At 41.8% G+C, this 18500-nt stretch overlaps 1 protein-coding gene across 3 annotated transcripts in view; it reads right to left on the reverse strand.

Moving 5' to 3' along the window:
• The window catches only part of TMCO3 (transmembrane and coiled-coil domains 3), a 51472-nt gene that overhangs the window by 16438 nt on the left and 16534 nt on the right, over positions 1 to 18500 (reverse strand). For all 3 annotated transcript variants that reach the window (XM_023519201.1, XM_023519202.1, XM_003799981.3), the window contains 2 exons: positions 12806 to 12992; positions 5568 to 5685 (listed from right to left, as the gene is read on the reverse strand). In XM_023519201.1, coding sequence (XP_023374969.1) covers positions 5568 to 5685; positions 12806 to 12992 — 305 coding nt within the window. The remainder of the gene's footprint in view (positions 1 to 5567; positions 5686 to 12805; positions 12993 to 18500) is intronic.

Here is an 18500-nt window from a genome sequence, read left to right on the forward strand (position 1 = left end):
CATCATAGCTCACAGCAGCCTCCAACTCCTGGGCTCAAGCAAGTCTCCTGCCTCCGCCTCCCAAGTAGCTGGGACCACAGGCGTCCTCCACAATGCCAGCTATTTTTTTTGGTTGCAGCCATCATTGTTTGGCGGCCGGGGCTGGATTCAAACCCGCCACCTTAGGTGTATGTGCTGGCACCTTAGCCACTTGAGCCACAGGCACCGAGCCTTTTAATTTTTTTAGAGATAGAGTCTTGCTCTGTTGTCCAGGCTAGAGAGCAGTGGTGCAATCATAGCTCACTCCAACTTCAAAAATTGTGCCTGGGTTAAGAAATTCTCCCTCCTCTGCCTCCCAAAGCGTTGAGACTACAGGACTGAGACACCCTGCCCAGCCCCAGTTCTTTAGCCTTCTATGTTCTATTCTTTATCAGTGAAATATTTTGAGTGAAGCAATTGATTCTTTCCTTAGGAAAGATCAAGATTAGTTCTGGGCCAGATTGCTTGAGATCAGGAGTCTGAGACCAGCCTAACATGAGACTCTCCCATCTCTACTAAAATTAGAAAAAACTAGGTATGTTTTGTGGCCAGCACCTATAGTCCAGCTACTTGGGAGTCTGGGGCAAATGAATGACTCCAGCCAAAGAGTTTGAGGTTGTTGTGAGCTATGACATAGCACTCTACCATGGGCAACAAAGTAAGACTGTCTCAAAAAGAAAAAAAAATTAGTTCTAACTAAAGTTTAATAAGGAGGCTACTAATTTTGTTTATGTGATTTTTTAAACATAAATATTCCCTAGGTATTAAAATTGGAAGACAGGTTCTCCTAAAATACTGAAAAATTATATATTAGTAGGGAAAAAATTACCATAACCTACCAGTCTCCCAGTAGAAAATCACTGACCCCTTGTTACATGTATATTTCTAATCTCTCTACTCATTTTCTTTTGCATGTGGTTAAAATAATATCACATCTAACTTTCAACAGCTTGGAGAATGGATTCACAAACAACTCATTCATTTAAAATATACAATTCAATGGTTTCTAGTATATTCACAAAGTTACACAACCATCCCATAATCAATTTTAGAATGCTTTACCACCCATAAGAGAAACCCTGCTACTGTAAGCACCCATTTCCCACTGCCCCCATCTCCCAGCCCTGGCAACCAATAAATCCATTTTCTGTTTCTACAGATTTGCCTGTTACGGATATTTCATATAAATGATAATATGATATATGGGCTTTGTGACTGGCTTTTATCACTGAGCATGATGTTGAAGTTCATTCATCCACACTGTAGTATGCATCAGTAATTCATTCCTTTTTAGGGCTGAATAATATTTCATTGTATGCATATATATCATACTCTGTTTCCATTTATTAGCTAACAGACATTTGAGCTCTTAATACTTTTTAACTATTATGAACAATGATGCTTGAACATTCACGTAGAAGTCTCGCTGGCAGAGCAGGGAGGTTGTTTATACCAGAGTCACCAAAAATATGAAAGGCACACTGTGCCACAGCACCACGACAGCCGTGACGTCATCAGCTCCATCATAATCTTATGGAACCACCATCCTGTACGTGGCCTGCCATTGACTGAAAGGGCATGCAAAGCACAACCATGTGCAAACAGTGGGGAGGGGAACGCAAGCTACATGGAAATAAGGTTTCTTCAATCCACACAAAGTGGTAAAACACTGATTCCAACAAACTCTGCTAACTTATTTGTGTCTACTGTAATACTCAGAGCAACCACTAAGAAAATGATACATACAAGTATACTCAAAACATTATACATAAATCTAAATGAGATCCTAAAATCCATGCAAGTAACCCTTAGAGACATAAGAAAAAAAGAAAAAGAATAAGAAGAAAAAGAAAAAAAAATAATAGAATGCAGGTTTAGGTCCTAACATCAATATTTACCTGAAATGTAAATAGTCTAAACACATCACAAAAATCAGCTGACTAGATTTTAAAAAGTCATCCAACAATATGCTGTCTATAAAAAATTCACCTCAAATACAATGGTGAAGTAAGCTGAAAGTAAATACCGTAGAACCTCCTTAGCTGACTCCCTCCCTACACTGACCACCTCCTCAAGTTGACCCAATTTTCATTAACTGGACATGCATCACATGTCCATATCAGTACAGCAGACCTAGCTCCTCATGTTGACCAGTTTGTTTCAGTCCCTTAGGTGGCCAACTTCCAGAGGTTCTAATGTATATGGAAAAGATACACCATTGCAGACATTAATGAAAATACCAGGAATGACCATATTAATAACAGATAAGTAAATTACAAAAGAAGAAAAATTACAAAAAGCAAAAAGGATATTATATAATAACAAGATCAATCCAGCAGGAAGACAAAATGACCCTAAATGTGTATGTACCAGCAAAAAAGCCCCAAATACACAAAGCAAAAGCTAACAGCTCAAAAGAGAAATAGATGCATATCAAATTATAAGTGGAGACTTCAATATCATCTCCCTCAACAATTAATACAATCATTGCAAGAATATAGAAAAGTGTGTCTAGGCTGTGGACAGTAGCTCACGGCTAGCTCCAGAATTAAGGCAGCAGATGGCTTGAACTCACAAGTTTGAGACTGGCCTAAGTGAGAGTGAGACCATGTCTCCAAAAATAGCTGGCGTTGTGGTGAGCACCTGTAGTCTCAGCTACTTGGGAGGCTGAGGCAAGAGAATCATTTGAGCCAAGAGAGTTTGAGGTTGCTGTGAGCTACGATGCCACCACACTCTACCAAGGGCAACAAAGTAAGACTCTGGCTCAAAAAAAAAAAAAAAAAGGAATACAGAAAAGTGAACAATGCAATGAGCCAACAGGATCTAACTGACATAGTTTTTCTTCTCCAAGTGACTTTGGAACATTTATCATACACCACATCAGGCCATAAAACAGACATCAACAAATTTAAAGAACTAAAATCACACAAAATGTTATCTGACCACAGTGAGTGGAATCAATATAGAAAGCAGTAACAGAAAGACAAGAGGAAAATCTCCAAATGACTGAAAAATATGCAGCACTTATAAGCAATCCATGGGTCAAAGGGGAGACATCAAAGGAAATTCAGAATAAAAGTAAAAATATGACATATCAAAATATATGAGATGCAGCTAAAACTGCTGAGAGGGAAATTTATAGCATTAAATGCTTACAGTAGAACAAACATATCAAATCAATAATCTAAGTTCATACCATGAGAACCTAGAAAAAGCAAAATAAATCTGAAGCAAGTAGAAAGAAAGAAATGATAAAGATAAGGGTAGAAACCAATAAAATTAAAAACAGAAAAACGATAGAGGAAAAAAAATCAATAAAACAAAGAACTGGTTCTCTGAAAAGATTAATAAAATTGCTAACCCTAACAAAGAAAAAAGAAAGAAGAGATACAAAGAAACAAGGGATATCACTACAGACCCTGCAGATATCAAAAGGTGATAGAGGAACACTACAAACAACTCTACATATATGAAATCAACAACCAAGACAGAATAGAACAATTCCTCAAAAAGCTAAACCACAACTCTACAATATGAAAAAGATACTTTTTTTTTTTTTTTTGAGACAGAGCCTCAAGCTGTCCCCCTGGTTAGAGTGCTGTGGCATCACAGCTCACAGCAACCTCCAACTCCTGGACTTAAGCAAGTCTCCTGTCTCAGCCTTCCAAGTAGCTGGGACCACAGGCGCCCCCCACAGCGCCCGGCTATTTTTTGGTTGCAGCCGTCATTGTTGTTTGGCGGCCTGGGCTGGATTCGAATCCACCACCTTAGGTGTACATGGCTGGTGCCTTAGCCACTTGAGCCACAGGTGTACAGCCCGAAAAAGATACTTTTAATGGCTCTTTTAACTATTAAACAAATACAATTTGCAATTTAAGAACATTTCCTAAAAAGAAATCTCATGACTCAGATGGTTTTTTTACTGAAGAATTCTACCAAACATTAAGGAAGAATTAACATCAATTTTGTATGTTTTCCATAAAATAAAGAGGAAGTCATATTTCCCAAATCATTTTATCAACCTAGTATGACTATTAATACCCAAACCAGATAAAAAAAATATATAAAAATAAAACTAAATAACAGTATTTCTCATGAACTTAGACCCCAAATCTTCAACAAATTAGCAACTGAATGTAGCAATGTATAAAAAGAATTATATACCTAGCCCAAATGGGATGCATTCCAGGTATGCAAGGCCGGTTCAACTTTCAAAACTCAATGTTATCCACCATGTCAACTAGCCAAAGAAGAAAAAGAACACAATCATATCAATTGGTATATAAAAAGTATTTGACCAAAAAAAAAAAAAAAAAAAGGTATTTGACAAAAATCCAATACTCGTTCATGATAAAAACTTTCACTGAACTAGTAACAGAGGAGAACTACCTCAACTTGACTAAGAATATTTATAAAACCCTACAGCTAACGTCATACTCAATGGTGAGAGAGTGAACACTCCCCTGAGGTCAAGAACAAGGCCCATACACATGGTCTTATCCAGTGATGTGCTGGAAATTCTAGCCAGTGCAGTAAGGCAAGAAAAAGCCCAAAGCATTTGGATTAGAATGGAAGAAATGAAGTACACGAGACAGGTCTTAGCGTTCAAACTGGCTCCAAAAGAAATTCCCAAAAAATCTACTAACTTTGACAAGTTGTATCATTGCTACAAGAGATGTAATAAATGTAGTCTCTGGAGATATCTAAAGCACCTATTGATACACATCAATTACAGCATATTTGCTTAAAACAAATCCAAGCTTACAGTCCTACCCCACATGCAATTTACCCTCACATTTTATAGGGCTCCCTAGAGATTTCCCTTCCCAATTGTATTCATTTTCTGGGTGGTATGCTGAGAATCTATTTTTACATGCAGCATAACCCACACCTAATTTCTCCCACTTGGCTCCGCTCTCCACGTGAACCCCGGCAAGTGCAGTTTAGGTCTAGGATTGTTTTATTCAGAAAATGAAAAGAAGGATCAAAGCAAACAGCAGTGATGGCAAAGGCAATAATGACAACCACCAAAATGACAGCTTGCGCACACACACCCCCCCCACATAGGCATGCAGATACATGCCCTTATTCATGAACATCACGTAAGCACACATGCCACACATATCATGTCCCGCAGGATGGGCGGCCATCTGGCGTCATTTGGCTCCCGACAATATCACACACATAAATATGCCCCCTCCATACACACAGACCTACCACAAACACGGCACATGTACAGACTTACACCTCACAGGCACAAGTACACACATTGCTACATTGTTCCAGGCATTGTTCCAGCATGTTTACATCTTAACTCATTTAATCCTCGCAAATGCCCTAGCACTACTGCCGCCCCCAGAAGGACAAACTGAAAGTCAGAGAGAAGAGGTGACTTGCTCAAGTTGCCAGGATTTGCACCAAGCAGGTCTCTGTGGGGCCCATGCTCACAAGCCTGTGAGCTCTGAACATGTCTCTGGAAAAAGGCACTGAATCACGTTTTATAGACAAAGCATTTTAAACTAGGAAAACCATGTATACCAAACATTTACCTGGAAGCTGTACCTGCTCCTGCCTGGATGAGTGTCGGCATGACAGCCATGAACAGTCCCATTTGCACGTCCTGCATCACCAACACCCCCAGCAGCACGGTGCTGTAGTCAATGTCACCTGCTCAAAAAAAGAGGTTACTGAAGACCCAGGTTTGCCACAACTTAACATACCCTACATCAAAATACATCACTCTGGGGCGGCACCTGTGGCTCAGAGTAGTAGGGCGCTGGTCTCATATGCCAGATGTGGTGGGTTCAAACCCAGCCCTGGCCCCCCCCCCCAAAAAAAATCACCCTGCATGTTCCCGTAATAATTCAAATAATTTGGTACCTCAGACTTTAAAATCTGAGAACAATGAAGCACTTTAAAGACTAAAAACTTTTTGTAAAGCAAATCACCAGAATATTTTTATTTCCAGTACTTGTTATTTATATAATTACAGAAAAACGCCATTATGAAAGGATAACATGACGAGTAAGGAGATAATAGGCTTGGACACATGACCATCTCATCTGTGTCCCAGAAACATACAAAGCAGCTTCACTTCTGACCTGAGCTACTCTGGGGAGGCCTGACTCAGACTGCCTAGGACCAGGGTTTGTATTTCACACGTTCAGTCCCTCCCCATGAGACACACACAGTTTCAGTAGACAGACAAACGGCTGCCACCATGCCTGGCTGCAGGGGCCAAACAACTCTTCTGGTAGAAAGAAAAAGAAGTGATAGGTTTTTCATGAATTTGACACTTTGCATACATTCCCCACTGTCTCCATGTTTAACACACAACTCTGGCTTTGGACTTTATTTTGTCATTGTTGAGACAGAATCTCACTATGTGCCCTCAGTAGAGTACCATGGGGTCACAGCTCATAGTAAGCGATCCTCTTACCTCAGCCTGGAACTACAGGCACCCGCCACAACACCCAGCTATTTTTTTGTTGTAGTTTTCATTGTTGTTTAGCTGGCCCCAGCCAGGTTCGAACCCACCAGCCCTAGTGTAGGTAGCCAGTGACCTAACCACTGAGCTACGGGTGCTGAGCCTGGCTTTGGACTTTTTAAATGTGCTTCCAAAAATTAAACTGGCATTCCACTCCCCCTGGAAAAGAGATCGTTTTATTTATTGGTATTAAAAACAAAACAAAACAAGCTATTGGTATTAATAGATTTTTAAAGACCAGTCTTATAGCTTTATATAAGCTTATATAAAAAGAACCAGACAGAATCAAACAAAATTTTCCATTCCTTTAATCAAACAGTTTAAATGACAAAAATAAAGAATATAACCAATGCTCACATATCCAAAATTGAATTTTGCTGAACTTTAAACTTTTGACATGGCCACTCCAGATTTTTAAAGAAAAATAAACCACTCCAGGTACCACCAAGGAGCTCTGTTCCTCCACCCTCCCAGCCATCTCTTAACCTCCAGCGTTTACTATCCCCTTGAGCACATTTGTCCCTTATCATGACATCCGTGTATTTGAAAACAACACAGAGTTCATTATTTCATAATTTTAAAGTTCATACAGTCAACATTTCTGCAACTTGCTTTTTACTCACCATGGTATCTGAAAATCATCCACGTTATACCAAAAGCTGACTGATTTTTAAGACTGCTGCAGAATTACCCCAATTTATCAACTTTTGATGGACATTCAGGATTTCAATTTTTCCACTATTACAAACAATGACACAATGAAAATTCTAGTATATTGACTGGTAAAACCTCCCTTTCCCTTGCTTGTATTTCCACAAGGGATTTTCCTAGCACTCCTGGTTTACACATGCTGCTCAGCAGACAAGGTCACTCTGTCTGGGAATGGTCAGCAGTGCCGCTTCCCCTGGCCAACCACCTCAAAACCACTGGTCAGGGCATTCACTAGCAGATCCATGTCTCTCCGGGCAGGCCCTGCCCAGGAGGCCCCTGCATGTCAAAACTGCATTCAGCTGAGTGGGTAAGTCTCTCTCTGTGGTGAAGGAGGAGATACGCAGAGCCCAGCCCTGCTGTGTACAAGCCACAGCTTCTATACTACAGTCAACCTATTTTCACCCCCCGCTGCTGGCATCCTCTGTTTCTCTTTCTGTGCGTTTTTAGTACAGGCTGGGTGGAGTCAAGTTATTTATCAGACTCCTTTGGGATTTGGGGCCCAATATCTGACATACTGGCTAGAAATCCTACAAAGTAGAAAAGAAATAGAATTTGGACCAAAACCCACATAAACAGTGACTGTGGCTTCCAATGTGTCCAGGGTAGACACCTCTAGGCTTTGGTGAGGGAATATCAAAGGTGGGCTATGTAGAAATTTTTAGTAAGAATTTCAAACTATGGGAAAATAGAAAGAATAATACAATGCATCATCTCCAGAGATAGATAATCCAGGTTCAGTATCAGGACTAATCTCACTCCTCCATCCTGTCCTCTTGAGGGAACTCCCACACATTCTACTACCATAAACCTCAGTGTGCATCTCTAGGAAATGAGGCTGATATCTAAACCATTAAGGAAGAGTTAAATGATGTTTGTTATCTATTATAGATCACTTCACCTGCAGAAAATTTAAGATTTCACACACAAAAAAACCTGTTAAAGTTAACAAACCAATTCACATAGTTGCATGGTACAAAATCAACACACAAAAATTATTAGTTCCATTTCTGTATACTAACAAGGAGCAACCTGAAAGATTAAGAAAACAATACCATTTACGATAGAGCAAAAGAAATAAAATAGGAATAAAGCTAAACAAGGAGGCAAAAGAACTTAGAGATATTGCTAAAAGAAATGAAAGAAGACACAAATTAATGGAAAGATATCCTATGTTCAAAGGTTAGATGACTTAACACTGTTTAATGACAACATTAGCCAAATTACTACCAAAAATTCAATGCAATTCCCATCAAAATCCCAACATTTTCTGAAGAAATAGAAAACACAGCCTAAAATTCACATGGAATCTCAAGAGACCCCCAAACAGCCAAAATAATATTGAAGGAGAATAAAGTTAGAGGCTCACACTTCTGACTTCAAGACTTTCTACAAAACTACAGTAATAAAACAGTCAGGTTTAAAAACAAACTACAATTACACTTCTTAGTGGTTCTCTCATTTTTTAAGAAAAGTCACAAAACATCTTCGCTGAAAAAGGTACAAAGCATGATGTAACGGGCAGCTCTCGCCATTCCACGGCTTCTGATGGAGAAACATTCAGCTGAGCCGCATGCCCCTTCCCAGCCAGCACACCTGCCCCCTCCACTGGGGCTTCCCACTCCCATTCTTCTTCATGCTTTTAGTGGGTAAGAATTTGTGGGCTTTCCAACTTTACACACCCCATCATCTTGTACTTTTTCCTCAGTACTGTAAGATTAATTCATGCTTGCTTCTATAGTATTCCAACATGCCTACACTACAGTTTAATTATTCAGCATATTACTGAATACTCAGATTATCTGTCAATCTTTTTTGCTATTAAAAATAATGCTACTATCAATATTCTTATACATTTCCAAGAGTTTTCTAGGATATGTATCTAGAAATGGAATTTTCTGTTTACAAAGTTGTTTTCCAGAGTGGCTGACCCAATTTACGTTCTGCTGAAAATACTCAAGGGCCTTGGGCTCCACGTTCTGCCAGTGCAAGGGGTGCAGTGCAGACTCTGATGGCTGAGTAAGGTGAGCTGGCCCCACAGGGCTCTCAGCCTGCACTGTCCTGACACCAGCAGGGTCAACAGCGGTTCATGTCTTATTAGTTATTCTGTTTCTTTTTCCCTAAGTCATCTGCTCAGACATTTTGCCTATTTTCTAACTGGGTTACTTTTTTGTTTGGATTCATATTAGTTTTTTTTTTTGAGACAGAGCCTCAAGCTATCCCCCTGGGTAGAGTGCCATGGCATCACACTCACAGAAACCTTCAACTCCTGGGCTCAAGCGAGGCTCCTGCCTCAGCCTCCTAAGTAGCTGGGACCACAGGTGCCCGCCACAACGCCTGGCCATTTTTTGGTTGCAGCCATCGTTGTTTGGCGGCCCGGGCTGGGGATTCGAACCCGCCACCTTAGGTGTATGTGGCTGGCGCCTTAGCCGCTTGAGCCACAGGCACCGAGCCTTAGTTCTTTATACATTCTGAACATGAATCCTTTCTCCACATACATCTATCCATCTTCTATCCCAGACATCCTACTACCATAAACCTCAGTGTACATCTCCGCCTAGCCTGTGGCTTCTAAAAAACAGTTTTTAGTAAAAGTTAAGAGTTTTATCTGTCATACCACTACTTTTTCTTTTGGATTCTGTATTTTGAATCTTAAGAAATTCTCTCTACCCTAAGGTTGTAAGACTATTTTGCCCCATTTCCTTCCTTAGTTCTCACTCTCCTTCCCTGATTAGCACATTTCTACCACCTATTTACAGTGCCAGGCCTATCCACTCTCCTCCATTGACCCGCCTCATCTATGGCAATTCTAGCTGCCTGACTGCACTGTCACTACTAGTCTTGACATCTGGCAGTGCTACTCCTTACCTCAAATTAATATTGGCTGTTCCTGACTTTTTGTTTTTAAATCAATTTTTTTTTTTTTGAGACAGTCTCACTATGTCACCCTGGGTAGAGTGCCCTGGCGTCATAGCAACCCCCAACTCTTGGGCTTAAGTGATTCTCCTGCCTCAGCCTCCCAAGTAGCTGGGTACTACAGGTTCCCACCACAATGCCCGACTACTTTAGAGTAGTCGGGGGTCTTGCTCTGGCTCAGGCTAGTCTCAAACTCATGAGCTCAGGCAATCTACCCACCTCGGTCTCCCAGAGTGCCTATTAAATCAATTTTAGAAACAAGTTTGCCTGGCTCAGTGCCTGTAGCTCAAGGGCCTAGGGCACCAGCCACATACACCAGAGCTGGCAGATTGGAATCAGGCCCAGGCCCACCAAACAATGACAACTACAATCAAAAAATAGCCGGGTGTTGTGGTGGGCGCCTGTAGTCCCAGCTACTTTGGAGGCTGAGGCAAGAGAATCGCTTAAGCCCAAGAGTTGGAAGTTGCTATGAGCAGTGATGCCACAGCACTCTACCCAGGGCAACAGCTTGAGACTCAAAAAAAAAAAAAGGAAAGAAAAAAGAAACAGTTGGCTCCATGAAAAACTGTCCCAAATTTTTTACTGAAATAGCTGTGACTTTATAAACTTGGGAAGAAATAACATCTTTATGTATAGTTTTTATCTGTGAATATGAACTCCACTTTGTGATTTTATCCACAATGGCCACACCTGTCTTTTGAGAGATTTATTCTTCTTAGTGTTTTTTGTTGTTATTATAAATAAGCTTTTTTCCCCATATTACACTTTCTATCTGTGCTTTAAATATATTACATCTTAACACATTTAATGAAAAGTTTGCTATTGAAGTCTATGTCCCTCCTATGCCTACCACCCCTACCATGCACCCACTGACAACACTGCCTCTCACTACCATTGAGAGGTTCAGCATGGTCTTTTAAAAAAATAAGCAAAACTCTCCTTTTCAGTCTCTTGTTAATTAAATCTATCCACTTCCAGCACCTATTTCCATGCTCCTGTTTTCACGGGCCACAGTTTCCCTCTGCTTCCAATTTCTCCCTGCTGCCACCACCTGCCCTGGCTCTGTGGCGGCTACAGGGCGGTCAGTGCCCCCATTTCCTTGTAAGTCAGAAACACCTTCGTCTCCTCCCCTCCTCAGGAGTATTTTTGCTGGGCACGGACAGATTATTTTACCCTAGCATGTGGGAATCTCTCCTCACTGTCCCTACCACCCAGTACTGCTTGGACGTGGGCGATCTTTTTAGACCATCTGTCTTTTCTGACTAGTGACAAAACTTTACCCTTGTACTTGAAGTTCTGCTGTATTATGACATATCTAGGGTGACCTTATTTTCATTTTTCTACTTTTGGACAGAAAAACTATCTGAAAACTTGCCAGGTGTTTTCTCTGGTCTCTCCCAGGGCTCCTCTTCTGCCCTCCTGTCAAGGCTCGCAATCAAGTACCCAGGTATCTTACCTGTTCCTTCCTATTTCTTCTCTGTCTGAACCATGTTGTGTCTAACCTCATTAAACAGACATGACTCCTGCATGTGTATCCATAGTGCTTCCAGCATGCTTATCTTGAAGTTTTTATGACGCTTTCTCATAACAAGGGGTATTTATATCTTGAGTGCTGAGACTGGTAGCTGTCTTTTCCAGCAAGAGATCTCTTCACAAGTGCAGGTATTCCTTGGTGTGAGCTGTTTTCATACTTGGTCCCTTCCAGGTCATGGGCCCAGGTGATCCTCGGGCCTTGTCCAGGTCTCATGATGGGGTTTGGTTTATCAGGCCACAGGAATGCTTGGACTATCACAGATGGGGCCCCAAGGGCAGTGGCAGCTGGTCCAGAAACACCCAGGGGGCCTGTATCCACGTCCCACTGCTCCTTCGGGTCCAGGAGGAGGCAGCCACTGTTTAAAAGGGTTTCTTAGCCTCCCTTCTCCAGTGGGAAGTCTCCTAACCCCAGGTCTCCTAACCCCAGTGGGGCTACCACGATGCCGCTTCTCTCCTCCTCCTGTGTTCAGTATAGGGCGAGTATCAGTGTGAAGGTACTGAAATCTCAACCCTGTATTTTACTGACTTTAACAAAGTGAGAGTGTAATGGGAACAATTTATCTAACGAATAAACTGTGATGCTGCCGAAGCTCCACCCCGATGGCCCAGGTACCCGTGACCACCCCGAGCAAGTCTGACTCCACCACACAGAGCAGTGACTTAGAGATGCCAATGTCTTGTGAACACAGGTGAAACTACAGCCAAAGAGTAAGAGTGGAAATGCCTTTAATCACCAAACACCTCAATTATATAGTAAGAAAGTATCAAAGTGTGTCAGTAACACTTGCCAGCATTAAAGGAGTGAAACAGTGGACATGAATCTCTCAAACCCGCCAAGAAACTCCATAGGACACTAGCTGTTCAGTGCAGACCAGCTCACTTTCTCTCAGGCCCTCACACCCTAACTGTGTATGCACCTTGCAGGCATTTTTTGTCAATCAAGTGGAGAAGTGGCATCTGGAGAAGCTGACTTTCAAGGACACTCGCTCCTCCTGGGAGAAGGCATAAGGGTCTATGACCATTAGCAAGGTCCTAAGAAGGAAGAAACACCTGCAATTCTTCCTCATAGGCCTACAATTGTGAATTCAGTCAATCACATATAAGCACTACTCACACACACTCCCAGAACACACCTTCACCTACCTTCTTTCTCAGCCCGAGCGCTGCCCACAAGGAACCTGGACACTAAGGGTGTACTTGATAAGGACAAACAAGTAGAAATAAAGACACTCTGAGTGGGTCTGATCTGTAACAGGTGTCCCCACAACAAGCCAAATGCAATCATCAGTAGTGTCATGTAACAGGGTCCTTGCAAGGAAATCTTCCATACCTTGAAGAGAACACATTTATTTATATACACATTAATACAACAATCTCTTGATTAGCACCATACAGACTTCATGCATTTACAGGTCCAATAAACGGTACATGCCTGACCTTTAGGGAGCAAACCCAGGATTATACATCCAACATCACATTCTAAGCAGACTAACATGCCAGGCATTGCTACAGGGGCTGTACCCATGTGCACACACACCACATACACACCCATCATTACATTGTGGGTTCTCCCCCATATATAGATGGCCTGGAAGTAAACCTTGGGAATGTGGCTGATACTCAAATAAGCATGTGCCAGGTGCCCTAGAAGGAACCAAGTACTGAGCAGGAGGGACAGAGGTGTGGGAGAGCCCGGCTTTCCATCCTGACCCTTGAGGAGTTTCACTGTATCCAAAGAGACAAGGTAATAAAAGGCACCTGATTTGTACATGATCACGTATTTTATCCAGAATTCATCCTCTTCTGTCTGAGCACTTGCTTGTTTCCTCTCTTCACTGCACACTCCCAATCAAAGCAATACCTCCCTACTTCCAGGCCCTCTATGGAAGGGAGCAGGAACTGCCGTGCACAGCTGAGTGGCACAGGGGTCACACATAGCAAACACAGGTCCTGCCTGCTAGGCTGCCCACCTCCCTTCCTCCACCTCAACCTTGGGGCATACAAGCTTTCCCCTTGCCCTTCTTAAGTTCTTGGTAAAAAACAGTACTTCTTGCCAAATTACATGTTTTGGGAATGAGAGAGGACTTCCTACTGCAGCCAAATGAACAGACTCCCCCAGCCCTCCCTGCAGTTTGACCAGCTACCTGCTAGTCACCCATCCACCGTGGGCATTTGAAACTCAGGTAGAGAGTTGCGGACACCTCTCCCGCCCGGGGATCCCTCTGCAACCCCAGGCTCACTCCACCTGTAAGTCAGAAGCTGAGTGACAGGAAACCAGCAAAGGCTAAAAGCTCTAGCACAGCAACATTCCCCGCCTCGTTCCCTCCTCCACGGACCTCTGACTAACCCTGGCCATGCTCTGTCGTTCCACAAGGAGAAAGAACAGCTTTTCAGTTCAGGTTTCACTCTTCCACTTCCTGTATTTGGCAATCCTAATGGTAATCACAAAGCTGATCTCACATCCCTCCTCTTCCACAGAGCACAACCAAAGGCCAACCTCAACACCTGGGCAGGCCCTAGGCCGGCTGCGTCCCTGAGGGGACACACTGGACTTTGAAGCTCACAGGTCTCAGGTGGTCACTCCTGTGAGAAATGTTAACTAGCTCTGGTTCAGGGTCTTTCTAACCTTGAGGGACAGCTGGCCTTGAGGCTTGAGTCTGTTCTAACTAGATGACACCTTTGGTAGGTGATAATCTCGCTAGCTTTAGTTTCCACGTCTGTAAAGAGAAGAGACCACACTGTTTCTGAGGTCATCACCAGAGTGGACCTTCTCTGACCATATTACGAGGTGTCTATCTTCCCACACCTTGGTCAGAGGGGCCAAGGAGCCCAATTAGCCTGAGAATCTAGGTGTCAAAATGCCAGAGAGGCCCATGGTGGAAAATAACTCAGGAAAAGACCACTGGCAAGAGTTGCTGCTCAGTGTAAGACTTGTAGACTCTGTGAAGGCAGTACAGGACCACCCAGGCCAGGGTCTGTGTCTATAGAGTAAGACACCCAGGTCACCCTGCACACATCGCATGCAGGAAACAGGCACAGTGCACCCCCGGCTATGGCCTTATGTCCTCTGCACTGGGACCCTGGCCTTAAATAGTGTTTCTCAGGTTGTTTTCTTCTTCCTTTCCTAAGACACATTCTTTTGAAATCCCAAAATGTCATCCATTAGGTAGGGGCATGCCTGTGTCACACTTTACATTATATAGCTGTAGGGTCTGGAAGACGACAGGAACTCAACAAGTATTTGTTGGAAGAACAAGTAAGATACAAAGGATAAGAAAACTTAACTGTGCCCTTAGTGACTTCATAATCTATTTAGAGAGAGGGAGAAATGAACAGACTCTTCAGAGAGATTCAAGAAGAGTCATGGTGAGCTGGAGACCCCGGATCTCATGCTGAGATCGAGACCCCTGTGGGACCAGCAGCTGGACAGGGCTTCAACTTTCCTCACTGTCCAGCAATGTGAGGTCAGTATTTGAGTCCTATGTTCCAAGCAGGTGCCATCAAGACCTTCAGGAGATTCCAATGCAGTCCAAGAGGGGGGTTCCAGCAATTACTAATATTTTTAAAAACCTAGTGAAATAACTTGACTGCATGGTTGGAGTCCCATCAGTTCAGGACAATGACCCTGGCTGTTTCAGGCTGTTTTAAAGCTCTGCCAGTTATTTACACCTGAGTAATAAATAGACTACTTAATCATGTCACTTGTTAGGTACATATAAATCTTCTGCAACCCAAGTCCTTGGACTAAAAAAGCAGTAATGTGCGCTCTTGGTGAATCTAAGCACAAGCTACACTTTAAGGGCTACAGCTAGGTGGCAGGAGCAAAGACGAGAACAGGCGACAGGAAGGACCTCATTCACAAGACAATGTCTGTTCCACCTTCCAGACTACATTGTTGCCTAAGGTAGAGCACACACTTCCTTCCAAGCCACCCTAAGTCTACACCAAAAAGTATAAACTTAAATAACTGGATGTGATACCCTCCAAAGCACTGCATAAATAAAACCAACATTGACAAAGCTGGACTGCTTTATGTTGTTTAAGGTTACTACAGAAATGTTATGTTATATAACATTATACTATTTAACTATGAATTCTATAGAGGAGAAAAATACAAATTATTTAAATTTAGGGCCAGAATAAACTTTGCTTGTCCAAATTCCTCACTGTACAGAGCAGGAGAGTGATACCAGATGGTGAAGCACCTTGCTGCAGCTCCCGCTCCCGCAGAAGCAGCTTCCCCCACCATCTGCTCTCTGCCCCAGCTTTAAACTTCCCTAGATTAACTCGCAGAAGCCCAAGGAGCCCACTGTGCCACAACACACCCACCAGCCTAGGCCTGTTCCCCCCTCCACAACCCACACCTCAAATTCACAGGGAGGATGAGGCTCTTTTCCCCATCTCCCAGGACAGTGGCCAAAGTTCTTAAATCTTTACATTCAGAAATTAAAACACAGGCACTTTTAACACCAGAAACAAAAAGAAAAGATATGCAAGTATATGGGAAAAACATGAAAGTAATTTAGAATGCCTTATGAAGATACCTAAGTGAGAGGTGTTCCAAGGAAGAGTGAACAGTAGAAGGACAAACGAGGGCTTCAATGGAAAAAAGAGATGGTCAAAGAAAGCAAGTCCCAAATAACAGATGAGCCAAGAATGTAAAAACTGATCTTGGTGAAATCAGAGCAGTTAGTCTTAAAGGCAAACTTTTAAGTCAAGACTTTAAAAGTTTATTTTTTAGGCTGTGTACAGTGGTTCACCCTGTAATCCTAACACCCTGGGAGAACAAGATGGGAGAACAGGATGGTCTCCCATCCTGAGCCAGGGAGACCCCGTCTCTAAAAATAGCCAGGCATTGTGGTGGGCTCCTGAAGTCCCAGCTACTCAGGAGGCTGAGACAAAAGAATCACTTGAGCTCAAGAGTTTGAGGTTGCTGTGAGCTATGATGCCACAGTGCTCTACCAAGACTGACAAACTCAGACTCTGTCTCAAACAAACAAAAATTTCTCCTTATAACAAAGTACTGATTACTACAGAAAAATAAGAAAATATGAAGAATTCATCCACAATATATTTATTTCCTGTGTCTTCCCCACATATTTATGTTTCTTTTAGACTGCTATGGTCAAATTATACTATGCTCATCTTTTTTCAAATTTAGAATTATAACAAATGTTTTTATTATTACATATTCATGTAATATTTTAATAGCTATTTAATATCTCATCAAGTAGTTATGTCACAGGTCAGCTGACCACTGGCTACTCAAGATTGCTTCCAATACATCTTGAAAATGAGGAGCTGAAGTATTTGTAGATAGTTTTTTTATATTTATATTTGATTCTTTCTTGGATAGAGACATAGAAGGCTCTAACCTTATAAATGTGAACAAAGCCTATAGGTATTCAAACAAGATGTCCTACAAGACCCTGTAGGCATGGTTAATTTCTTTTTTTTTTTTTTTTTTCAAGTATCACAATGTTTATTGATAGATACAAGTATATAAAATCAGGGCATGAACATGACTTGATAAATTAAGTAGACTTAATTTCAATACTATAATAAGAGGGACCAATTCAAATTCTCACCATTTGTTTCACACCCACAAAAACCACTTCAAGGGCATTAACGATCTCTCAAAACTGATCAGTTTTGTGCAAGTAAACCATGTTTCTTTTTAAAAAGACTTGTGCACTTGCCCAGGCTCAAGAATATTAAAATCTAGCACATAAAGCCCATTACTAGAGGTAGAAATACAGGCAATATACTATTACGGCAACAACCATCAATTACAGTTAAGAATTTTTTCTGTAACAACCAAATGGATAATCAAATATTGCAACAACTCAAGTATTACTGAGCAAAGTGCATTTCTACAGTATTCAGTGTTGCTATTCAGTTTTCTAACTTAAAACAGCCTATGATAACTGGCAGCAAAGAAGGTCCTTGCAATAGACTGCCTCTGCTTGAGAACTTATGATGTAATTATTGCATGCTGCTAATATACTATCTAAACATTAAAGATACTCCTAAAATATTTGATGGTAGACTATGATTAAGACATTACACTACAAAAAAACCTTATGCAGAAGGAGATCCTAACTGACGTGCTTCTGCTTTAAATATCGTGAAAACATTACAGCGGAATGAATTTTCGCAGTGGTTAGGTCAAATGCAGTTACATCATAGCAACAGTATGTTTTGCACAATTTAAGGCTTTGGCTGGTTCTTTAGTCAGCTTCTTCCTCTGATTCTTCTTCTTCAGCAGTTTCTAGCCAGGTTAGCCACTGATTCACCTGGAACAAAGCCTTGCCTTTCCCTGGAAACTCTTGGGTTATATCTTCTTTCCAAGCCAAGAAAGCTTCTTCTTCAATAATTTCCATGTCATAGAAGTGCACAAAAAAGCGGAGTAACATGCCTTTTGGGAAGTTGCTGTTGTAGCAGTGCACCTGAAGAGCATACAGGGCACTGACTTGCAGATCAACATGATCGTGAAGAAATTTCTGCATTACTGGCTTGAAAGAAAGAAGCAGTTGTTTTTCCCGCTCTAACTGTTCTTTGGAAGGAGCAGAGGAAGAATCTGTTTCATCACTGGGTGGGTTTACTTCACTAGAAATATACTGTAAGAAGCTAGTCATTAAGATGTTCACAAATCCTTTATCTACATGAAGTTTGGGAGAGATGTTATCTTTAATCCATTTATATATGGTTTGAGGGGATGGATCCAACTTTATTTGCTTCAACAGTTCCTTCTCCAATTTGAGGAGTGGGAATAAGAAACTCAGTCCCTTTCCTTCCAAAATCTCCAACATGCGGTCCTTATTCTGATCAATTTCTG

Source organism: Otolemur garnettii, unplaced genomic scaffold (genome assembly GCF_000181295.1).
Source record: "Otolemur garnettii isolate 467f Iridium unplaced genomic scaffold, OtoGar3 scaffold00161, whole genome shotgun sequence".
Taxonomy (NCBI): Eukaryota; Metazoa; Chordata; class Mammalia; order Primates; family Galagidae; genus Otolemur; species Otolemur garnettii.